At 41.7% G+C, this 11024-nt stretch overlaps 1 protein-coding gene across 1 annotated transcript in view; it reads right to left on the minus strand.

Moving 5' to 3' along the window:
- Window positions 1–7250, minus strand: part of LOC134537245 (klarsicht protein) — a 297363-nt gene extending 290113 nt beyond the window's left edge. The window contains exon 1 of the mRNA XM_063377513.1: window positions 7209–7250. Within this exon, the coding sequence (XP_063233583.1) occupies window positions 7209–7250 (42 nt within the window). The remainder of the gene's footprint in view (window positions 1–7208) is intronic.
- Between the last annotated feature and the right edge of the window lie 3774 nt (window positions 7251–11024).

The following is an 11024-nucleotide window of genomic DNA, read 5'->3' on the forward strand; positions in this document are numbered from 1 at the left end:
TGCAGATTTCGCAAAAAGATTTCGAGACTAGGTGAAAGTCGTCTGTGTTTTCGTGATAGGGCGAGTTTCTACCCAGGTACGTATCGATTGTAACAACACCAATCACAGTGATTCATCGCGGAAGCAAACGAGTCCTGAGTGGCCCCGGGTCAAATAGAGCAATGACTTCTCTCACCAGACGGCCGCCGACCACAAGGAAGAAAAAACCACAGGTGCGGGTGTACATTGTTGCAGTCTAATAAGGGTTCAGATCTTTTCGCGATACATGCCTGCCCCCTAGCTTTTTCCTCGCGAACCCAGTTCTCCCCACGTTATAAATGGTAACAATGTGAAAGAAAGACCTGGAACGGGGAAGTACTCGGATAAGACGCGCGTGACGTGTTGTCAGACAACTGGGGCGACGGCAGCGGCTGGGCGGAAGGAAGGAAGGAAGCAGGCGCAGTGAATGGGGACCGGCGCGTGTATATTTAGCCCCCCGCGGGTAGCCGGCGGCGAGGGGCTGTTCCTCCCGGGGTTCTTCTCGGGTGTCGCGCGTGTGTCGGAGGACCCTGTAGGGCGCGCGCACCCCCCCCCCCCTCCCTTCCACACCCCATCCACAGTCTAGCAGTCTCTCAGCTCGCGTCTGCAGGGAGCACTGATTCCTAGAGACCGGAAAAATTCGCGGTTTCATTTCGTGATAGGCTAGAATCCAAAATGCGTTTAACTTCCTGCTGCTTCAGTATCGGACCACAGTTTGTCTGCAGGACTCTTGAGCCGATGAACAACCCTCGACGAAAGAAAGTTTCAAATCACAAGTCTTTCCAGTTGACAGTTCTCACGCGTCAGTAGCCGATGAGCAGATGCGATTTTTCCGAGTACATAATAGGATCGTGGAGTCTGTCCTAGAGGTCACTGAAAACGCGAATTTTTCCAGTCCCTAGTGATACCTCGACGCTGGATCATAGAACCTTGGGAAAAACAAATAAAAACCTTTCAAGCTAATTTATTTCATTTGCATTTAAGACATTTAGTTTTCCACTTTATAAAACCCTCAACACTGTTATAACTATTAAACATGCCAAACAAAATATTTATTAACTTTTATCACATGTTGCACGTGGCAAATCGAGGAAGACAACAACATGCCATGGTGAAAGTGACCGGCATGCTAGCTGCAAGCATGAAACTACTTTATAAACATGTTTAAATACAATTTTTGTATTTTATTTATTAATACTAATTAATCAGAACGTGAAAATGATTTTAGATGTCTTTAAAGTACTTAAATGTTAAATCAAATATAACCTACAAAGTTCATAATGGCGATGTTTCTTCAACTCGAAGACCACGCGAAGTACAAAGATTCGTACTTACATACTTGCATACTACTTCACTTTCAGTTCCGCGGCAACCTCGGATAAGCGAAATCTCGGATAATACGACGTACAGAATTCGAAAAGCGGCATGGTTTTGAGTTGGTCAAGTGGTCACATTTTTTCGGGGTGATGTTTTTCCAGCTTCTCGTCATTGGAAATTCTTTCACGCCACGTCATTTTTCTCTTATCCAGTAAATTGCATCATTGAGGATAATGAAATCAAGGGGTCGGTACAGTCAGGGGTGTATTTGTATTAGTGAGGCGGGATGATAAGTGCGACGTTCGCATCATATAAGCGCAGTGTTCTGAACTGACGCGCAGTCTTCTCGTGAAATCGGTAACCATAACATTAGAGGGCGGACAAATGAAGGTTAAGGTGTAATGCAAGGTCCTTTTTAGCCCTTACCACTGTCTTAAATGTACAGTTACAGAAACAGAACTACTTATACCCCCACAACGCATTTTTAGGGACAGGAAAAATTCGCGGGTTCAATGACCTCTAGGATGAACTCTATAGTTCTACGTACACTCGGTCAAATGTCACCCTCTCATTGGCTGCTGTCTTGTGAAGGTGTCCCAATGTAGCAGCCTGTGATTCGATACAGCTTCGGTTGAGTGGTTGAGTGCCCAGAGTCATCCAGGTGAGTTGTGAGCCAATAGCAGAGGCAGCACTGAGGTATAACTATATGAATTTTAAGCTGTCGTGAAATGAATCCGCGAATTTTTCCGGTCTCTACGCATTATTAAATGCTTTATCGTAAACAATCCTCACCACGTAGTTTTTCCTGGAGCTCAGCACGCCGTATGTGTCCCCGGGTAGACGGAGGCCTCAAGGCTTTCGACTAAGCGCCGGTTAGATCATTGTCTATGACCTCTAGCAAATGTTTCAAAGGGTTTTCTGACGGGAAATGGCACTTGCACGCGCAAGTTAAGTAGTCGCGTGACGGGGCCTAACTGTGAATCCTCGTCGTCGTAACGGGGGAACGGCGAGTGTCGCACTCAACGGCCGGGGAAGTGTGCCGCTGCAGTAAAGAGACGTGTGACGGGAGATGCAGGGGAGGGGGGGTAAGCGGTCTCGCCGGCCGGCGCTGCCGTCGACAGCCACCGGCCAATCAGCCGGGATGCCCCCCCCCCCCCAAATCCTCCCTCACAGGGATCCCTAACACCTTGGAAGTAACCCAGTACTAGGGACCGGAAAAATTCGCGGGTTCAATGACCTGTAGGACGAACTCCATAGTTCTACGTACTCTCGGTCAAATGTCACCCAATCATTGGCTACTACTGTCTTGTGAGACGTCCCAACGTAGCAGCATGTTATTAGATACAGCTTTGGTTGGGTGTTTCTCATCGGCCCAGAGTCATCCAGGTGAGTTGTGAGCCAATAGCAGAGGCAGCACTGATGTATAACTATTTGTATTTTAGCCTATCGCGAAATGAATTCGCGAATTTTTCCTGTCTGTACCCAGTACCGTCCTTTCCCACAGACATCCGCACGTGAACTGTTATCTCACGACAAGAGGCAGCGGGCGGCACTCCGCAGGCCTGGGACTCCTCACGGGCCCTTGGTTCGATGCCCGGCTCTGGCACACGGACCACGAGGCCCGCAGTGGCTGTGATGACAATACACTGTGTCGCGGTGTTGTCTGATCAAGCAGAAGGTCTGAGCAACAACCTCAAATCACAACCTCACGACCGGCACGACGCGACGACTCGACACCGTCAAGGCGCGGTCCCACCCGCCGTCATCAATAGTTAGAGACCTGAAAAATTCGCGGGTTCATTTCTCGATAGGCTAGAATCCAAATACATTTGCCTTTTTTGGCTGCTTCAGTGATTGGGCAACAGTTTATCTGAAGGACTCTGGACCAATGAAAAACGTTCGACAAAAGAAGTATCGGATCACAAGCTTCCCCGTTAACACGTGTCACGAGTCAGCAGCCAATCAGCAGGTGTAATCTGCACAAGTACATAGAGGATCATGGAGTCTATCCTAGAGGTCATTGAAAACGCGAATTTTTCCGGTCCCTACTAATAGTTAAGGGATATTTATGTCAACTCACCACCACACCCCTCTTGCATTTGTTGTTTTTTTTTTTCACAAATATTTCCAAAAGATATTTACAAAAGTAGCTTGGCTTCTGGGTTGTAGCCGTGTCATTGGTACTACTGAGTAGGGTAACTGCTCCCTGATGATGGTGACTGCAATGTCGAACCGAAACGTCGGTGAATTATTTGCCAAGGACACGGCTACAGCCCAGAATCCAAGCTACTTCAGATAATGGCTGTGAAAGCCTGCGTATATTAGATATTTACTAAGTGTTCAGTAATATGCTGCAACGTGTGACACAACTGATACAAATAATTATTATAAACGCTTGCACAACTTTTTGCACTCATTATACCACACTTAGTATATATCTCTTTAAATTATTTTGTGACAGAACAAAAAAATGCAAGAGAATATAGTGTTAAATTTAAAAGTCACAGAATAGCTTAATGTCGACCCTAGCATGTGTTTAAATAATGAAATCACGTGGAATACAGTTTTTGGATTATCCTTTTCGTACGTAGCCTTCGTCTTCAAACGCTTTATTTTTAGTATCATACTTATTATTCAAGAACGAAAGTTTCGCTCGTAATTCGAAATAGTCACAGAAAAAAAGGGAGGTTTGGAGGGGGGCGTAGTCCCTAACATTCGATAGATCTGCAGCGCAGTAAAAAAAAGTGCGATTTTTTAACTTTCGAAGTTGGTTACACATGCGTAAGAGTAGTTACGAAAGCACTATCATTGTGTGCAATTTTACACGCAATGTAGCCGAGACTGTAAAAATATACTATGTATATAAACTAATAAAAAAAATTTACAATTTTTGGGCATAGTAAATTGTTTTCACCGCTAATCTAAAAAAAAAAAAACTTTGCGCGGCTGGCGAGATACGCGTTCCGCGTCGGTCACCTTGCAAGCGCAAGGCTCGCCAATTCCTTAAACACCCGTCCGTCAGTGTCAAGATTACGAGCGGGCTTATCTGCCCGCCGCAGATAAGGAGCCGCGGGGAGCAACTGCCCGCGCAGTTTTTTTTTCTTCATAACCTAATCAAAACTACGTGTGTTTGTTTGGGCGGGGTCTGGGTTAGGGAGAACTGTAGATCAGTGGTTCCCAAACTTTTTCAGGTGGAGTTAAAAACCTTATTTATTTGTATCGTATCCCTTCATTATGTATATATAATTTACCATAAAATATTGTATATATATAAATAAACACACACACATATATATGTGTGTGTTTATTTATATATGTAATATTATATATATATGCTTTTTTAAAGATACTGATTGATTATTGATAAACTATATGTGTTCTGATTTGAAAATGGTTGACAAAATACCTGTAAGCACTTTGTAACAAAACAGTTATTTATTTAACAATAGGATATGTGTTTGCACGTGATTCGATTTGTTTCGATTTTTTCTTATATTTTCTGATGGTTTATTCGATGGTTTTCTGATAGTTTTAGGATCGAGTCGCGACCCCACTAGTGGGTTGCGACCGGGGACGCACCACAACGCCAAAATACCGCAACGCCGAAATGCCAAATTGACCACAACGCCAACAGCTAGAAAACTGCTGTGTACCACAACGCCAACAGCTAGAAAACTGCTGTGTACTACAACGCCGAAATACCACAACGCCGAAATACCACAACGCCAAAATACCACAACGCCGAAATGCCAAATTGATCACAACGCCAACAGCTAGAAAACTGCTGTGTACCACAACGTCGAAATACACTAACGCCGAAAAATGTCATTGCAGGACTGCCACAAAGGTTAGGTTAGGTTAGACTAGGTTAGGTTAGGCTAGGCTAGGCTAGGATAGGCTAGGTTAAGTTATATTACGCTAGGTTAAGTAAGGTTAGGTTTGATTGTGGTATCGCGGCGTTAAGGTACATTTAAGAAACACAAACAAATTCATTCAGTTGTTATTTCGGCGTTGTGGTACACAGCAGTTTTCTAGATGTCGGCGTTGAGGTCAATTTTGACATTCGGCGTTATGGTATTTCGGCGTTGTGGTAACGACCCGTCGCGACCCACCTTTTGGAAACAGCTGCTCTATATGCGTCCCGGGTCGAAGGCTTTACGCCTGGTGATGCTGGGTTCCAACCGTGCAGACAGGGTAGCGAGCATCGTGTGCTTCGTCCGGGGATCGACGCAGCTTTATCGAGACATCGCGAGACGGGACGTACACTCTCAACATGAACAGTGTTAATTTTTTCTCGGGTCTCTGCTGATGACAACTGAAGCATTTTATCTTAAAAGACTGGAACTGTAACCACCACTGCACTCTTCAGCTGAGCCAATAGGCGCTAGTGAAGACCTTAACTGTTCCTCGAGTACTGATTACAGAAGACAGTGGAATGTAGGTTAATGGTTATTTTCGTAGCAGTGTTTATTCCAGAAGGTTAACACTGCTCCAAACAGATTTAAAATGGAGACGGTTCAACAGTTTCCCATTGATTCTCAGTAGGTTTAACAATTTCATATTTAGTGTGTACCTACAGGGTACAAATTTCTTAATTTTTTTTTTTTCAAAAACATTCCAAGTCTTTTTGCCAGAGCAAATAAACTGGTCCATATTTAAATAATTCCTGAAACTGATCATGTTTATAACCCCTTGGTAAAATACTTTCTTTTTTACACGAGAATATTTTATAATAAAGCGTGAATTGCTAAACAGTAGTTTGTTTTGGTATGTCCGGTAACAGGATTTAGGCTGTGGAGCCATGTAGCCGGCCGCTTCTTGGATTAAAAACGTTAGGGCATCATAATAGATTACTGTTACCTTCAAATTAGACTTAGACCTTCAAAATTTGCAAAAATTCGCCAAAACTGACTCAAAAATCGCCAAAACGTCCCAAAACATACAGTTTTTAGGAAACATTTTCTACCAAATTCTACCAAATTGAAGGAATTAATATACTACTATTTAAAAAAAGGAGTTCAACTTTTCGTTGTAGGCTTATTTTTTTTAGAAAGGCTTTATTTTACTCGCTGAGGCTTAAATTCTTTAAAAGGAAAAAAAAATCGAGCCTCTGTGTCATGACCTTCACTTTGACCCCCAACATAGAAATTTTTATATTTTGACAAAAAAATTCCAACAATTATATTATTTATTTACAATATTTTACTACGTAACAGATTTCGGCCCTCCTTTCGATTCCCGGCGAATGCACTTGTAACAAAAATGGCGATAGGTTCTGACTTCCCACCACTACTACCAAGGCCATATATCACTTCCGCATTATGTCATGGCAGTCATCTTAGATCCTCCATGTTGTTTTCGTCTGCTAGAGTTCGTGCTGCCGTATTGATTTATTTTTTTACTCCCCAGAACACACTCAAACGAGGAAAATTTAGCCTCGAGGTCCCGGTGCGCCAGAACCACAACATGCGCACTACTAGCATCGCAGCACCCATCTAATCATACTTAGGGACTGGAAAAATTCGCAGTTTCGATGACCTTCAGGATAGACTACACAGTCCTCAGTATACTCGGGAAAATAACGGCTGTTCATTGGCTGCTGACTTGTGAGTCGTCTCAAATGGTTTGCCTGTGATACGATACTTCTTTGGTTGCGTATTTCCCATCGGCCCAGAGTCGTCCAGATGAACAGTGAACCAATAACAAAAGCAGCTTAAAGGTATATGTATTTTAATTATAGCGTATTGCGAAATGAATCCGCGAATTGTTCCGGTCTCCGATCATACTACAATCAAGATGGCCGTCGCCGGGGAGGAACGAGGCCCGGTGCGCCAGAACCGCCACTGCCGCACTACTCACACAGCAGCACCCACCTGGAGGAGCCGCAGCAAGAGTTGGAAGACGTCGAGCAGCATGGGCGCGGGATGGGTACTGTTCGAGCCGCGGCTGGCTTATCTCCGCGCCTGCGCGCGCCACGCAGGCGCGGATAAGATAGCGGGAGGCACGTAGCCTCGCCGCGGGGGTTCAAACCCGACACTCCGCCGTCCAAGAGTCACTTCGGAGGGTCACATCTCTGTCTTCGTACCATGCGCGTCTCTGCCTGAGGACGGGAGCAGATAGTAGTTCCCGAAACGTCGCTTGTTTCTGTTTTGGAAAAACTATTGTGTTTGTTTCGTCTTTTCGTTTTGTCGTGTTCTTGTCTCGTTTCAACCGTTGTGCTGAATTTTTTTGGGTTCAATATTTTTGTGCTGTCATCATTTGTGGGTTGTTTCTTTTTTCGTTCTCTTCTGTTTTGGAAAACTATTGTGTTTGTCGTGTTTTTGACTCGTTTCAACTGTTGTGCTGAATTTTTTTGGGTTCAATATTTTTGTGCTGTCATCATTTGTGGTTTTTTTTTTCGTTATCTTTGTCCCTTTATCTTTTTTTTCTTTGTTTGTTGACCATATTCCTGTTATAGAATATTATGTGGTGTTTATATCCTGTTGCACAACAGCAATTTTTTTTTTTGCTTGATTTGAGTTTTGGGTATTTTTTAGTTTTCTTCTACAGAAAAAGTGCTTAGCAATGGCGTATGTCCAAAAGCTTACATCAAGTCATGCACTCCCATTGCACAAATCTTTCAAAGATAATTTCAAAGATAATACATATATGATACCTTAGCCATTCAAATTTAACCATTTGTCATAGCGTATCACTATTTTTTCTATGCCTTCTGCATACTCATTTACCGCCAAGTTGTTAAACTAGTCATTGACGTCCTCTTTGTCACTTCCATAGTGGTCCCCGGCAAACAATAAAAAAAAACCATCAATTTGGTGAAAAGTCCGAGCTATAAAGGAAGATAAATATTCGTTCGCCCGCCATTAAAAATGAAGCATCATTTACGAACTGAAGCTTCATCACATTACCATAAACATCGGTTACTTGTCTGTAAATTACGGCAGTGCGGACTTTTTCCGCATTCCAAAAGCGTATTACACTACGTACGCCACACTTGGCGAGATCTTTAATGTTACTACAAACCGTAAACGACCGTTGCGGCTCACTGTTAGCGTCAGAATGGCGCGAAGAAAGGGTAAGGTCCATGACAAGGCTTTGGGGGGGGGGGGGGGGGCGAAATGCGCGGCTCGTCATATGAAAACGTTCTTTACTTTCAGAATGACCCTTTAAAGTTATTTGCAAACAGTTGTTTGAATAGCTTTCCAGTATTAGCTGCGCATATTAAGCACGGTAAAACAAAAGAAAGCCAAAAGTGGATTTAAAACCAAATAAATAAAATGTTTTTAATGTTTTTACTAGTCTATATTTTTATATAATTATTGTACAGCGGGATTGTAAATTTTGTTTGCAGGAAATTAACTAAAAAATTGCCAGACTAGTTATGCAAATTATATTTCACTGTTATGAAATTACATTATTCATGCTGAACGAACAACACAAGAACACATAAATTTGTTCGTTACCGAGGTTAGATGTTACTGCACGTACTGCACGTGTTAATGACACACGAAACTACAGTAAACTCGTGGAATAACATCTTGTCAGTGTTAAGAAGACTGCAAGTATCCGCTCTACCGCTCTGGTTCTGGGGTAGAGCGCCTGCCTTGTGACTTGTAGGACCCGGGTTCGCGCCCCGGCTCCTCCAAGGCGGATTGCCTAGACAAAATGGTGGCATTTTCTCTGGTAGGAACACAATCCCTTGTAACAAGTCAGGCTACCAAAAGAAACGGTGGGTGGAACAGAAAAAAACCTTCCAGGTGGCTTCCAAATGGGGAGCCCGTTTCTTTTCTTGGGCTCCCCATGCGGTGGCCATTCCGGGGGTTTCTCCGGGGGAACGGAGTTTTGCAAAAATATTTTTTTTTAGTTTTGTAGCGTTTCAGTTTTTAGTAACTGTAGCATTATCATTCCATGTTATGAATAAAGCTCAAACAAACATTTAAAATATTTTAAAAAAATTTGCTTTTGTACAAAAATATTTTAATTAAATGTGATCAAACATTTATCGGTATATATTTTCTTGAAGTATTATTGACAGTTAAATTTTAGTCACAAACTATTGACCAATACCTTTTTATGTATTATTTTATAAGTTTTCGACGAAAAAATATTTATAGGCACATGAGTTTTATTCCTTAAGTAATGACATTAAATGTGGTGACCTCTTTTAAGACTTTCGATGCCAAGATTTTTTTTTCCATCAACGTGTAGATAATACTATTAGCAACACATGAAGATCTTTAGGTCTTATTAAATTTATAAGTTTCTCTGCATAAACTATTTTTAATTATAATAGAATTGAAAGTATGCAGAAAAAGTTCTTAATTTAATATTTAAAAATTTCAAGCTTTTAAATTATTTTCAATATTCTACATTCCTATATAAACTATTTGCATTTTATATTTATTAGACGTTAAATCAGTGATGCAATTTTTATTATATACCTACATTTTATTACCATTTTTGTTGGTTCAGACATAGTATCTCGGTTTGGATTAAACATTCCAACTTGCAGTTATAGAATTAATAACACTTTTAAACCCATTAGTAACTATAAAATGTGTAAAAAAAATTGAATAATCTAGAAACATTGATTGGTAAACTTTTGTAATCTACATATTTATTTTGCATACACCATATGAGTTTCTGTTTAAGATTTTTGTGAAAATCAAAGTAACGAATTAGTTAGCATGAACCCTAATAATGAAAACATTACATAAGAAAACCCTTGAATATTTGCGTTGCGTTGCGTTGCGTTGCGTTGCGTAGAATGTATAAGAATTTTTTCCAGAATTCCCCTTTGTCTAACATTTTTTTTTTTTTTCAAATCGTCGTAATGAGACTACAGTGATGCTCCCTATAACACATTTTTGGAAACATTTGTTTCTACTAGTGCGCGATCTATGACAGTCAGAAGTGTTATCTAGAGGGTTGTCAGCGCTACCTACCGAGTATTCTCTACACTACTTCGAAAGCAATGCCGTAGTACTCATTCCACGGAGTGTACAAGAAAATGTGGCAGAATTCCGCCTCGTTACGGCAGTTTTCCGTTAAGGTACTTTTTCGCCTTTTTCCGAAGAGGCCAGGCGGAATCCTGCCATTATGGTAGTCTTCCGCGCCCCCATATTACAAACAACTAAGGCGTCATGACCGACTATATTGATCCGCCGAGGGCGCCCTCTAGACCCATGCGAAGAAGCTGGCATGTCGAGACCGAAAACATATGTCACAAGACGTGATCCAATTAAAAAAAAATAAAAAAAATCGTGGCTGGCATCGTCGACACCAACATATCGAACTATCATCTACTACACACGCCATGTTTATTTTTTTCATTTATTTATTACTTTTATTAGAAGCTTATTTCTAATTTTTTTTTTTAACTCGAGAACTCCCTTTCTGTTATATTTTCAAACAGATATTCACTAAATTAACTACATATACTTACGCGACAAATGTACGATAAGTAACATGTTGAGATTTAAAGAAAAAAAACTTAAATAACAGTAATAACGAGAAAATAAAAAAAAAATCAATTTGGTGTATGAGACCGATGAAACACTATTGTGGACTGGCAACTGCAGCAACCAGGGCCGTCAGACACCCGGTGGCTGCACCTGTCGGCGTCGCTAACAAGCGCATCACGAGTCCGAGCTGTCGTGACGGCTCCGTGGCTCGTGCTTCAACCCCAC

Source organism: Bacillus rossius, chromosome 12 (genome assembly GCF_032445375.1).
Source record: "Bacillus rossius redtenbacheri isolate Brsri chromosome 12, Brsri_v3, whole genome shotgun sequence".
In the NCBI taxonomy this organism is placed as follows: domain Eukaryota; kingdom Metazoa; phylum Arthropoda; class Insecta; order Phasmatodea; family Bacillidae; genus Bacillus; species Bacillus rossius.